Source organism: Phytophthora sojae (genome assembly GCF_000149755.1).
Source record: "Phytophthora sojae unplaced genomic scaffold PHYSOscaffold_1, whole genome shotgun sequence".
Taxonomy (NCBI): domain Eukaryota; phylum Oomycota; class Peronosporomycetes; order Peronosporales; family Peronosporaceae; genus Phytophthora; species Phytophthora sojae.
Window position 1 is genome coordinate 5,877,255 of NW_009258115.1, and position 14,508 is coordinate 5,891,762.

General features: G+C 53.0%; 1 protein-coding gene across 1 annotated transcript; it reads left to right on the forward strand.

Moving 5' to 3' along the window:
• Positions 1-1,632: 1,632 nt before the first annotated feature.
• Positions 1,633-14,473, forward strand: PHYSODRAFT_309181 (hypothetical protein; the record flags this gene model as incomplete). The annotated part of the gene is made up of 5 exons (XM_009517257.1): positions 1,633-7,467; positions 7,571-7,744; positions 7,831-13,985; positions 14,062-14,174; positions 14,247-14,473. The coding sequence occupies 5 exons, from the start codon at positions 1,633-1,635 to the stop codon at positions 14,471-14,473; spliced, it is 12,504 nt and encodes a 4,167-aa protein (XP_009515552.1).
• Positions 14,474-14,508: the final 35 nt, after the last annotated feature.

The window sequence follows — 14,508 nt, forward strand, 5'->3', positions numbered from 1 at the left end:
AGCAGCATCTCCGATGAAAATCCTACCTGGAATCTCGATGGCAACAAATTACGGTGAGCTTCACTATTTTATACTATCAACCTTACGGAACTAACCGGGCATTGCTACTGAATCACAGACTTTGCGAAGGCTGCTCAGCGCGAGCCTGCTGACACTACGTTGGAGGAGCCCGAACAGAAGCGTTTTACCCGACAACTAAACAAACTGATGGAGACGAAAACAATGGAAGTGATGGAAGAAGAAGACGAGCAGATCCACGCAGACATTTTCTCCTTCATTCAGCAGTCCAGCAGTAATCTGCTTACTTCAACTCGGGATGAAGAAATGCCGAATCGACACCCAGAGGACCTCATGCGCGATATCTTGATTGTCCATCAGAAACGGGCGAAAAAGCGCTTACAAGGGCTTAAGACGTTTGCTCGAATGCTTCAGTGCACCGAGAATATCCCGAGCTCTCGGTTCCACGTCATCCCGATGCTTTCATCTGCATTCAAGCGTGTTCGCATGAGTAGTGGGAAGGCAGCGGCAAACCTTCCAACAGAACAAGCTTCTATTGTCAAGATTCATTATCTCGTTGATTTGGAATTTGCTGGACCTCAGCTATCGGATGCCATTGGGCGGGAATTTTTCCAGCTATTGACTCTCCTGCTGAAGTCATCATCGAGCCACCTTCGCCGAGTACAGCAGCTCCTCGAAGCGGGAGTGGGTCCAGGATCTAGTGAAATGAGGTCGTCATCAACTATCATTCAGCGTGCTGTACACGACATGCTTCTTGTACTGGAAACGTGCTGCTTACCATACAAAGGTCAAGATTGGGAACACCTGCAACGTACCAACTTGGTATCGTTGTTGACGGAGCTTACAAGTTGGAAAGGCTGGCAGAGTTTCATCCAATATGACGGATCGGATAGCTCATCGACAGATGTGGACAGCACTGAGACGTATGCCATACTTCCGGCTGGCACGGGATCGAAGTACCCGAACATTATTTGCTCGCGGTACATTACTCTTGGCACGGACCTTCGCAAACTTACGATAACTCACAAAAGTATCGACGGAAGTGACGAGAATGCGCGGGTCGCGAACGGACCTCAGGATTGTGGTGGGCTCGCGGTGTTTGACAAAACGTTCTACCGGGGCCGTTGGTATTGGGAAGTATCTGTACGTTCTTTTGGAGAAACTCCTGTGTTTGTTGGTGTCACCACTGGTACAACAGACCTTAACACGTACGCTCCAGGAGATTGCAATCTCTGCGGAGTATTCCTCCACTGCGAAAATTGTACTAGCGACATGCTTGGATCAGCAGGGGTTCGGTGGAATCGCGCGGATGTTCTCGGTGTTTTACTAAGCTGTGAGGGGCGGCAAGTGGAGTTTTACAATAGTGGAAAGAGATGCTATGTGGCAACGCTACCTTCAAAAGATGTGGTCGGTTGCGGTTATTATCCTTCGATCGGAGTTAAAGATGCAGATGTGCATTGGAACCTTGCGCCTTCAGTTCCGTCAAAGCTCTGGTGTGCCAGTTCCAACTGTCAGTTCTCTAACGCAGTTGTGTCTGGGGGACTGGTTGCCGCCCCATTTGATGGAGCAACGGTTAGCTGGAATGGTAAGCTCAAGGGGAGTCATCTGCAACTCATGCCAAATGGAATGACGGTGGCCGCCGGTGATTGCAGCTCGTCCGATGATCAGTACGAGACTATTGTTGCAAGCCATGGCTTTGAAACTGAAAGCATTTTCGTTGAGGTCCGTATTGTTGCAGCTGGAAAAGATGGACGTTCGGCGCTCAGCTTTGGCATTGTTGGCAGTGACTTCACGGAATTTGACGCTCCACTACGCGATAAACTGGATGTCAAATGGAAGACCACGGAAGAAATACTGGAGTGGGGTATATTCGGAGTATTATTTGATTTCGAAAAGGCAACAGTAACTGTGTACTCGGACCGCTCGGACCCTGAAGTGCATCACGTTAACCTTTCGATGATCACAAAGCCATTGTATCCGGCAGTGTCGGCGCTGTGCAACGGTACCGTTTACGATGTGAACTTCCATGCGCGTCCTCGTCTGGAGCTACCACCGCATGTGTTTTACCCAGCAACAAAATTCCAGAATCATCTCATGTCTTCGTCGAACGAGCTTCAACTGGGAAAGAGCTTACAGCTACAAGTGCATTCATGCGACGGCGGGGAGTTTAGCAGCTCCCACGCCGCTCGTAACTGTCTTCTGGACGACACAACGGTGTATAGTTCCGCAAAGGGTGCAAACGTGAATTTGGTGCTGAAGCACGAAGTTGACACTCCGATGTGTATCAGCTACATCAATATTCGAGGCCCTGGCCCCGGTTATTCGAGCCCACTTCGATCCGCCGTCGTATTTGTCACCAGTACCCCTCCCGACCTAGCGGACTACCAGGAGTTTGATAACATGACGGCGGAAGAATTCGCGGCTTTGCCGTTCCCTCCATGCAATGGGTGTTGCCCTCGCGATGAAACCAAGCCTGTTGCATTTTTCGTATTGGACGGTAGTTGCGCTCAGATTTCCAAGCAGCTGGCTTGCCCCGTGACCGGTCGATACATCATCGTTAAAGCAATTTGTCCGTCGGCAGGCACAAATATCGACATCGGATACCTTGGGTTCTGTGGTATTTTCGACCGCGACAACGGACCAGCGTACAGTGAGAGCACAACGTCGTCCTACAGTTGTGAGGAATGCAAGAAAATGCCGTTATGTGGGGCGTATTACGGCCAGCGCGACGATGACAGCATCAAGCTATGTGCTGCGTGTTACGACGATAACCGTGGTGACTTAGATTCTGCATACTACGTCTACACGTCCAGTGAATCTCAGGAGGAGCAGATGGATGGGAATACCTTACTGTGCCCGCCAAGGAGGTCGTGGAGTGATAAGATGGCTGCCCTCAGCGATGGCTTGACCCGATCCAAACCGTCAAGTACGACGGTCGGTGACGGCAGTGGTGGTGCAGCAGTATCCGGACAAGCTGGTAGGACCGAAAGACTGCTTAGTGTGGCGAGCTTTGACGACTGTGAACTCTTCTCGTGCGGGCAAAATAACTACGGCGAGCTGTGCTTGGGGCACTGCAACTCAACGAGCAAGTTAGAGCACGTGCCTTTCTTCTCTGCGAAAGCCATTCGTGACATCGCTGGAGGGAATGAAGTTCTCGCCGTCGTGATGAAGGACGGTGCTGTTTTCACTTGCGGACTGAACAAAAGTGGCCAGTGTGGCAATGGAACATTCGAGGAGCGAGTGATCATAGCTACGCCCGTTCGCGCATTGAGCGGGATCGTCATTAATATGGTCGCTGCGGCGAATGGATGTGAGCACATGCTAGCTGTGGCTTCAGATGGCGCTGTTTACTCTTGGGGGTACAACGACCGGGGACAGTTGGGACTTGGGTCGACGATTTCGAAGAGCCACACACCTCGAATGATCGATAGTCTTCGTGAGAAGTATCACATTACGACGGCCGCTGTAAGCTACCACCACAGTGCTGTCGTTTCAAGCAATGGCGAGTTACTGATGTTTGGAATGAACGATTGCGGACAATTGGGTCTCGATCACACGCAACACCAACACACCCCGCAATTGGTGGACTCCTTGTCGAGCCAAGTGATCACTGAAGTGGCGTGTGGACTCTACCATACAATTGCTATTACTAGTGGTGGAGAAGTTTACTCGTTTGGAAAGAACGACTACGGGCAGCTGGGCTTAGGGCATGCACGGAATATGAAGGTGCCAACTCTGGTAAAGACATCGCTAGGAGAGAGTGATGAGAAAATCGTGGCTGTAAGCTGTGGGTACTACCACACTGTGACCATCAGCGAGAAAGGCAAGCTTATCACATGGGGTCGTAATGACTACGGGCAGCTCGGGATTGGAAGCAAGGATCACAAGAATAGTGCCCAGTACGTACCGTTACCTTTGTCATCCAAGATCAAGACTGCATCCTGTGGGTGCTACCACACTCTCATTTTGATGTCAAATGGACGCGTGATGGTGTTCGGACGCAACAACAAGGGCCAGCTCGGAGCGGGGTCAAGGACACTCCCATCGGCTGATCTGCCTTTGCCCGTTCCATCGAATTCACTGGCAAACGACGAAGTTGTTCGCATTGCAGCAGGATTTTACAGCTCCTACATTCTCACTGGGCGCTCAGGCGAGGGCTGCGGACTTGATGGTGCACCGGACGATGCAAGCCAGGCAAAAGACCTGCCAGAAAATAGCTGTCTTGTGAATTCAGATGCGCTGTTCGAGTCGCTGATGAAAGAGATCGACTCCAAGCACATGACGGATGCTGCGGTGGTTAAGCGGGCCCCACTTCAGATCAAGCGCAGCTACCCCCAGCGCAAACTGCCTCTTGTGAAGTTACATGCAGCTAGTTGGGCAATGGCCCGTGCTCTCATGTATCGGTCCCTTCAAGATGCCAGGGACAACGGCAGGAATGACTCGTCGTCTAGGCGGAACCGTGTAAACCCAGTGCTATCCATGTTCATCAGCTTTTTGCTGGAAAGCTTGAAACTGCTGCAAGACGATGCAGCTGTGAGTGGAAGCACAAGTACAATGCTAGCTTCGACTGCGTCTCACGAGTTGGGTACGTGCGTTTCATTGAAGCGCGTGTGTGTTGGGCTCCTACATTACTTTGGAGCCAAACTTACGCTCCCTTCACCCACTGCTGGTGTGGTGGTGCCTCCGGACGCTCTTCATGGTCATTTCTACCGGAATCAGATCCTGAGTGTTCTACTTGCGTGTGGCTCTGCGAACACCAATGTCGGCTCCATCATTGCAGCTAACACGGAGGTGATGGCTCACATTATTAGTGGAATGAATTCACCCGACTTGGCATCGGCTACTGTATGCATTCGACTTGGGATGCTGGTATTCCCCCAGCACTCAGTGTCTGCGCTTAACAAGATCCATCGATCTCAGCAGTCAGCCCCGGTGTTTTCGGGAGATATCATCAACATGCTGATGACGTTGGTAGGACTTCCGCTTCTGCTTCGTCCGCGTCTCTGTTCGCATGAGCTCGGCTTAGAGTGCTCAAGTACAGCACTCTGCCATTCGGCTCGATGTTTGAAGGGGGTTGCCGTGACCAAGGATATCGGAATCGCCCAGATCCAGCAGACAACCCTCGAGAAAGCTCATGTAGCGGAAGCTAAAGCGGCCGAAGTGGTGGCACTTTTGCGGTATCTTACCCTTTATCCGACGTGGAAGGTTGCAATCAACGCCGCGATTAACCGAGGTTTTGCGAAGTCAAACAGCGTCGGTGAGCTGCTGGACACGATTTGCCTTTACTACTCGAATGTTCAGAAAGCGGATGGTGAGGCACGCCAGACCGACGTTCTTGGTGGATTTAACCGAGACCCTGATTCAACTTCTTTGAGAAAGCCCGAGTCGACTACACCTTCACCTGAAACGGACGAATCGATCAACAACGCACCAGATCTCAATGCACAAGCTGACGACACTGAGAATACCATCCGAGATAAACAGTCGCTAATGCTCTGGCAAAAAGCAAAGGATGCACTTGATGGGCTGGCAACAGTTGTAGCGGCAGTGAGTATTGTTGGAGGCCATGTAGAAGGCTTCAGAGAAGGCGGATCCGTTTCGCTCGAAGACGATAGAACGCAGGGTTCGCCAAAACTAGGGGTATTATCTGGAATTTCAAGGGACCCGCGCACGGCTGATCTGTTGGCGCATGTTGTTGTCGAGACTAGCAATGAAGGATCGGTATCACCGCTGATCAAACCCGACGCACGCGCACAGCCAATCCCGCTCACAAAACTTCAGGTTGTCGAGCGCATTCCGGCTCTTGTGGATATGTTCGATGAAATTGAAAACATCATCATGACACTTTCGAGAATGTTGTCCGCATCTTCTGCTGAAGAGGAGTGCGGTATGAACTGCGATCTGGATCTACCTCAGAACAGCGCAGTGCAGGAAGTACTTCGGAGCCGGTTGAAAATGTACAAGCAACAGCTTCGATGGCGATCGTCCAAGGCGTTGTCCTCCTTACTGAAGCAAATCCCATCCCTAAGCCCGACGATCATGAGTATGGATTCTCAACTGGTGTCAAGCCTAGCTTCGCTGCTGTCATCAGAGAAGTCACTGTCGTGGGCAAGCAAGTCGGATGTCTCGGGGCTTGAAACGTCAAATATTCTTCAGAAACGGTGGCTATGTGTTAAGCAGCGACAAGTCTTCTTAAGCACAGAAAAGGTGATTGACTCAGCGTTGGATCAGTACGAAGCGGATATGCGGGACGAAGTCGTTCAGAAGTTGGGAAGCGAAAACGCGCTAAGCTGGGGAATGGATGCGATCCAATCACCTCGGCGTAAGGTTAGCCATCCGTCATTTGCAAGTTCTGCACCTGCAGGCTTCGGTGCAAACGGGTTGCGCGGTGCTACTCAGCGCTCCGACAGATCCGGCGAAGGAGACCTGCCGTTCGGTGCTTGGGGTGTCTTACTGCCTTTACCCCCACTCAATGAGAACGAGCATGGCCACGCGCCTGGTGCTCCTGGGAATTCAGCAATTGACCACACACCGTTCCCACTGACGGCGCCAATAATTCGGGTCGGTCGTGCTGCCGATGCTTGTGACCTCATTGTGAATGACCGCAGTGTTAGTGGACGTCACTTCCACTTGCGTCGTTTGCGACGAGAAGCTGACGGAACTGAGGAGCAGTTTGAACTCCAGGATTTCAGCAAGAACGGCACGATCGTGAACGGAGTCCGGATTCATGGATCCAGCACTCGGATTACAAGCGGGTCTCGTATATCATTAATCCTCTCTCGAGGTGGCCTGGTGACCTACGAGTTCCAAGTTCGGACGTCCGGTGGAGGCCGCCACGCACCTCCTCCTATTGTTACGACGTCGCAAAACCCAGACGATCTTAATATTTTGATCCCTGGGCAGGAGTACCAACAACCACAGATTGGAACACCCCAGATTGTTCCTCGGAGTCCCGCAGAGCTGCAAAATCGCGGCTCTCCAGGAAACTTTACCCCATCGGAGAGTCTCGTTGACGGGCGAAGCCGACAGACTGTAACACAGGGTCTGCGTGTAATTACCTCTGTCGCAGAGAGTGATGTCCCTCGAGCGTTGATATCTCCGAACCCTGCTGTGGACTCTCCTCGAGCTGGTGGGTATACCTCTCCTCGCTCTTCTGTGCTTCAAGCCCCAGGCACCCCTTCTGTGGGACCTCCTCCAGCAAATATGTTCTCCACAATGGTACCACCAGGTATTCTGTCCCCCGCTTCATACCAGCAGCGTGAAAGTTTTGCGCCAAACGAATCAACAGCGATAACATCACCACGGCAAGAGGGAGGCGTCGGGTCGATGCTTCGCATTGCGCTAGGCCGCGACAGCGTAAACCGCGAATCGAGGCCAAACATCCCGAATGAACTCGCGAAGACCCGCGTGCTAAGGTCAAGCGGTGACACCGGCGTAGCCACGCGTCTGGTAAGCGTATTCTTCTGTTAGATGGCATACTGTCTCGTCTTGGGTGTGTTCGTGCTAACGATTATTTTTTGTCGTGTAAACTTGCATTATGAACTATGTCTAGAACACGGCGTCTGGCTTCCAGGAAATGCAAGTGCTAACTCTTCGTCTTCTTGCTCGAGTTCAAGAAGCGAATATAGCAGCCAGCGCTACCGAGTGCGAGGAGGCCCTCCGCATGACGGCTGGTAGTATGGACGAAGCGTTTTCGGTAATCCAACGTAGTCGTGGTTCAGACTCGGTAAGCGTTCCTAACTATTGCATCATCATCTACACATACATGTAAGGATCTAACACTAACCGTTGCAGCTTTCTGGTGATTCGCAGCGTGTCTACCCTTCAAATGTGCGTCACTTAGCCACGGTGCTAGGAAGAACCGAGCCAGTGTGTGCGGAAGCTCTTCGTCAAACCGATAACAAGTATGGCGATGCATTGCGCTTGCTGCTGTCAGCTAGAGGTGCAGAGCTTGAGAGTTCAGTGCTTTCACCCAGGCACCAAGATACTCTCACCACAAAGGGGGGTAGTATGACGCCTTCTGGAGTTAATGGACCAGTAGCGAGTGAGCCGTTGGTTAACTTCCAAGACATTGGCGACGAAAACCCAAGTTACGCTCTGACAGAATCGAGCGCATTGTGTCCCCCTGTGCCTCAACGGATCGGCACCAGAGGAAACGGAAGTCCGGTAAAAACCAAGAAAATGGAAAGCCTCGGTACGACGTGCTTGGAATATCTGCCGGCGAAGACGGACCTCACGCTCTGGAGTGAGTGCAACAGCAGCTTCGATGACGGCGTTCGACAGATGAATTCGTTTGAGATCGACCTAGAGGAAGAGACGCTATGCGAGCGTCTCGCCGCAATTCACGCACGCAAGATCCTGCTTCAAATTGTGAGGCTATTCCAAAGCGCATCACAAAATGGGGACGTCCAACTGAGCGAACTCGGCAATCCAGTGGTGCTTCGGCGGCTAATTTCGCTCTTGAATGCGCCCAGTCAGAGCAATACGAGCACTGCATGCGAGCAAGAGTACCAGCTACATCAGCAGCCGAAGGCACAAAAGAGTGGAAAGGTCCAACAGATCCTCTCGCGCATGGCACGTGAGGTGATGGCGCGCTCTCCCACGCAAACGTTAGCTGGGAACCTGAGCTCATCCCAAAATCTATCGACGCTGCAGCGATCAATCGATCAAATGACGGAGCACCCAACGAAAGTTGGCTGGTCAGGCATGAGTCGACTTGTTGAGGCTCTTGTCAAGAGCGACCAGAACAGAGTCAACGCCGGAGAGGATATTAACGACCAAAGGCTCTCTTGCACACTGGAGAGCATCACATTCGAGACGATCCTGCACATTCTTTCTCGTACGCATGCAGCTCCCGTTACGAACTTAAACTGGGATAGCTCTCCCCTTCGAGTCCGCAAGACTGATGGATGTTTCCCCAAGGGACCGATGTTGCTCTCGTGTGGTCTTGAAGTCTTGGTAGTTGATACATACGAACGCTTATGGAGCATCCCACCACCGGATCCGCTACTCAAGCATCGGCACAAGTGGCGGAAGCGGTTTGCATCGTCCGTGGGCAATGATAATGCATGGATGAAGTCAGCGGCAGATCATGCGGTGACAGTTTGGCGGCCAACATTGCCAGCAGCGCTCGAGTCTGCAACGCCCGGGGCTAACAAGTGGTATTGCCTGGGTGACGTTGTAAAGTGTGGCAATGGAGCCCCGGATGCGCCTATGCTCCTTTTCAGCGACTCCGAGGAGCAAGGGCTTTTACTGCCACCTGTGAGTTTTGAACGGGTCGACGTTACCGGCAAAGGCTTGCCCCGGAATTCCGAAAGTGATCCGGACTTCCAGCGCAAGCAACTACGCTCGATATGGTGGCCTGTTGCACCGCCCGGGTATGTGGCATTGGGCTGTATTACTGGGAGCAAGGAAGACCCCTTTGAACCTCCTGACGTTTCTAGCACGCGCTGCGTACGGGAAGATCTCGTCAAGCCTGTTGACGCGTTTCATTGTGTGTGGCGCGCAGCTTCACCTGCCTCGACAGGGGGTGGAGGTGTCGAGCTTCCAACAACGATCGAGGTTGAGAACGAAGCTCAGGATGAAGAGAATGCGGGTGGCGAGAACGACAACTCTGGCCAGGCTCGTGGTACTAAGAACCAGTCTATTGACACGTCTCGGATGCAACTACTGCTGCCAGTCGCCAACGATGTAGTCGTGCAGACTTCTCTTTGGGCCGTCGAATCTGACTTCAGCAGCGGACTGCTGTTGCCTGTTGTCACACTGAACGACGAAAACGCTGGCGAGCCTAGTACTGCATTTGCGCTAAGTCTCTCGGACGAAGATCTGGTTCTGTGCGCACCAGTTAGTGTTGACAATGTGCTCGCCTTCGTCGAAGTTTTGCTGAAGTACCACAAGCTGTTGCCGAGTATTCCCCAAGACAAACCGACACCACCAACACAGTTGCGTTCCGAGCTGCCGGCAGCACTATTCGCGCTGGTGCAGCAGGTATTACGCGAAAATCAACCGTCAAGTGGCCAGGCTGCCGTCTCGCTTGTACGATCACTTATTACGGTGATTCAGCGAGGTGGGCACTGGTATGACAAGCAAGCCCTTCTGTACTGCCGGTCCAAGATCATGGCTCTGAGTCAGGACCAGGATGGCGGCTTCACATTGCATGCCCTTCTACAGGCTTTTGTGGAGTTAATGCTGGCGGTGGAAGATCAACAACGCGCGCAGCGTGTACAAGAGCTTGCAGCTTGTCTAGAACGTGATGGCGGCAACTCGCTGAGCCTCCCGTATGGATTCCACTTTGCGAAGCAACCGTTCGTGGAGATGCTGGTGAGTCATTCGTCAAAGATGGCAGTCACTCGGCACCTGTCGGGAGAAGAGCGTAAGTTCTTGCTGGACTTCCGTGCTGACGATGGGAGCAATGCAGCAGCCAGGGAAGCACTGGCAGCTGAGGGACTTGGAGCGCCGCCTGGAGACGTGTATTCTTGCCGATTGGAACACACGCCAGCTCTGGTGATGACCATGCAGGATGAAGTGAAGGCTGAAATCGTGTATTTTGAAGTCACTGTCGTGGAGTGGAGCACCAGTGCGAACATGGGTGGCTCACTTGCTGTGGGATTCTCGCCGCCTTCTTTTCCTCTGGAAGGAGTATTGGTGGGCGGAAGCGCTGATGGCTCACGGTCTTACTCTTTCACGCCGGCTAGTGGGCAAGTTCTATCTGCTGGAGATACCAGCGTAGATCGCTGGCGTTGGGTAGAACCGGCTGGTGCAGTGAGCCCTGGTGACGTGTTTGGCTGTGGCTTACGCCTGGACACGCAAGAAATTTTCTTCTGCAAGAATGGCCAGCTACTAGGCACAGCCTTCTCAAGCATTTCACGTCCTCAGCAGCTTCACCCCACTATTTCCTTTAACGCCGATTGCAAGCTACTGGCTAACATGGGAGCTACAGCGACTGCGTCAGCGAAGAACGCCAACTTCAGCTTCCGTTTCCACTCTTTGGATTGCGACAACCTTATGAGTGCCTTCGAGTGGTTCGAACCACTAAGCCAGGTTTACGGTGTGATGAAGGCACTCATGGATCCGGCCAGACCTAGCGAAGTGACAGGAACGGAGGAGGTTCCTGAAAACAATGAAGCTGTGGCTCAACTTCCGGATGAGTTTATGCTCTCTGCCGACAACTTTTTGTCGGACATATCGGAGGATGTATGCATTCGCGTGGAGAGTGCGCATCCTTACGACTTGGAACTACAAGAATCTCTTGTCAGTATTCCTCTGGCAACCAGTATTCGTGTCAGGCTTGCTCCTCAGAGCGAAACGGCCAGTTCCCACTGCCTCCAGATTTTGCAAGGAGGGGGTAATGCCGGAGGTGAAGGTGGGGCCGAAGAGACGACAAGCGGCGGAGGCGAAGCTGAAGTGCGTGCTTTCACGGGCTCTTGTGGAGGCCAGGAGGTCACCATTGATGGTGACAGTTTCGTGTGGCGATTCCCTGTGCAGTCCAACTTCCAATGCCGAGTGGACCGCGTGCGCAAAGGTCCATATCTGAAGCTTGAAGCTCGAGACACAAGACTGTCACTTGTGCGCGACAAGGGCTGGCAAACTGCAATTGGCGTGGCGCGTTTCGATGGCGGGGTGCATATCTGGGAGGTCCGGATTACCTTTGTGACCGCGAGTTCGAACATCTTCCTGGGTATCGCTCGTAAGGATGTGCGTCTCGACTCCTACCTTGGAAAAGATAACCGCGGGTGGGGCTGGATCGGCAACCGTGCGCTTTGGCATAATGGCAGTAAACAACGAGGTACCTACGGTGACAAGTTTAAGACGGGGGATGTTGTCCGACTCACGCTGGACTTGCGGCGTGGAACTCTTAGCTATGCTCTCAACGGGAAGGATTTGGGCGTCGCTTTTGGTCCTGGAGGAACCGGTCCCAAACTCGAAGGCACGTTCTACCCTGGGTTTGCTTTGTATAACCAACGCGACTCCATTGATCTCATCGGTGGCCACCGCGTCGAAGATGGAGGTCTTGAACCTGGCTTACCCCGGACCGGAAGCGGACTCGCAAGTGGAGAGGACTCGTACTACAGTGAAGAAGAAGAAGATCTGGGAGGGTTTGTAAGCGGCGAGGGGGGTGTAGGTGATGGAGCTATCCCGAACTTCCGGATGGAGTTGGGTATCGCGCTAAGTCAGATGGGCTTCCCAATGGACTGGTGTATCTACGCCCTACGCCACTGTGAGGATGATGCTGAGCAGGCGGCAGACTTCATCTTAGCCAACATGCATGCAATGGAAGCACTCGTTCGGGAAGAAGCCGAAGCAGTCGCGCGCCGCGCCCGCCATCGTCAGATTTTGCAAGAACAAGCACTAGCTCTGTCCGAGAATTTGGACGGCGATGTGTCAGATGCGACTTCCATCCCTCCACCACCACCCATTGATGGAGATGTTGATGCCGTTCGAGCCGCAGAAGAAGTCCCTATCGGTGACACAACAGAGCTTCAGCAGCAACAGCAACAGTCGTCTGGGGACACCAAATGGGGTGTAGCGTTTACAGTCGTTCCGGAATTCTCAGTTACCGGACGTCGTTTATTGGCGACCAAGTACAGCTCCAAACTGCGCCGCTTGCACGCATCACAACGAGTATTTACTCCAGCACGCGACTGTGCTCTCGTGCAGCTCGTGAACGAGATATGCGAGTCTCGTGCCGAAGCTCTTCTCAGCTGTGATCCTCTCCGCATGGCGCCGGAGGAGTTTGCCCCCACAGAGGAGCAGCTCCGAGCCTTCCCCGCTCTGCGGGGTATTCCTTTGGAAGCACTTCAGCGCCGCTTTTTGGTGCTCCGTAACTTTAACTGTCGTCTGCAGACTTCGCTAGCCTTCATTGATTTCTCGGCTCAAGACGAACGGTCGTTGTTAGCACGAGGCGCACGCGCTCTCCGCGGCGTGGTGTTCCAGCATGTGAAGCTTGCATGGTGGCTTGGTGTTCTTAAAGAGCAACAAGCACCGGCAGCAGCTCGTCCAGAAATCGAGGTTGACCGTCATCGTGCGCATGACGCCTTAGAACTCTCGGAACATGGTGATCCCCTCGCTAGCGAAGCTGGTGAGCGTGACAGTGTGTTTGCGCAGACGTTTGAGCAGCTGCATGGCCTTCAGCCTACTCTACTACGTGGAGCTGATCGCGCTTTCAAGTGCCAGTTTGTAGGCGAGTTCGGTGACGATTTCGGTGGTTTGTACCGCGAATGCCTAGCTCAATTGAGCTCCGAATTGCAGACCTTCACGCCACTACTGCCGGTGTTGCGACCATGCCCCAACGCTCTGATGAGTACAGGCGAAAATCGCGAGCTGTTTGTTCCGAATTCACACCTTCGTTCAAACCCACGACGAGTGCAAATGGCCGAGTTTCTCGGAAAACTTGCTGGTATAGCGGTGCGTACCAAGACGCCTTTGGATCTGAACCTTCCTCCAGTTGTGTGGAAGCTTTTGGTGGGGCAGCAGGTGGCACGCCACGATATTGAGGTCATTCATCAGGGCTGCTTCCAAGTGGTGGATACGATAGCTAACCTGGCCGCTCACGGTATTACCGAGGCCATGTTCGATGAGATCGTGGACGCAAGCTTTACAGTACTGTCGAGCACTCGCGAGACAGTAGAGCTTGTTCCAGGGGGAACACACTTGCATGTGACTTGGGATGATCGCGAGGAGTATGCGTGTGCAGTCGAAACATACCGGCTAACTGAGTTTGCACCAGTGTGCGCGGATATGTCACGCGGATTGGCAACAATTCTTCCAGCCCCTACACTGGGACTTTTCTCGTGGCATGAGTTGCGGACGCTTGTGTGTGGAAAGCCGTCCGTCGATATTGCTCTGCTACGACGACGAACCATATACGGTGACGGCTGTCAAGCAACCGACCCGCACATTGCCTACTTCTGGGACGTTCTGGGCGAGTTCAGTGACGAGCAGAAGTCTTCTTTCCTGCGATTCGTCTGGTAAGGAATCTTCGTAGGCGTTGCATTTGGTATGATCGAGTGGATTCTAACAGGGTTGGACTGTGTTGTGTTACAGGGGGCGATCGCGTTTGCCGACGCATGCTGCAGACTTCACACAAGACTTCAAAATATCAGGGTTGCCCAAGGCTGCAGGACGTGCCGACATGTACCTGCCTATTGCTCATACCTGTAAGTGTCGCAATGCTTCATCACGCGGCTACTTTCTACCTTCAGAACTGACAGAGATTGAATGCTCCACAGGTTTCTTTTCCATCGACCTGCCAGCCTACTCGTGCCGTGAAGTGATGCATGACAAGCTCGTGTATGCCATAACCCACTGCCAGTCTATCGACGCCGACAACACGACCGTCGCTCAACGAGCTGGCCAGGGCATCAACTGGACCAATGCTGCCGCGACGGCAACGGCAACCGCGACCGCCGCAGTTTCCAGCGTTATAGCAGGAATGGCAACCATAGTCGGCGAGTGAGCAAGCCATCCATAGTGGAATTATATATGCATATT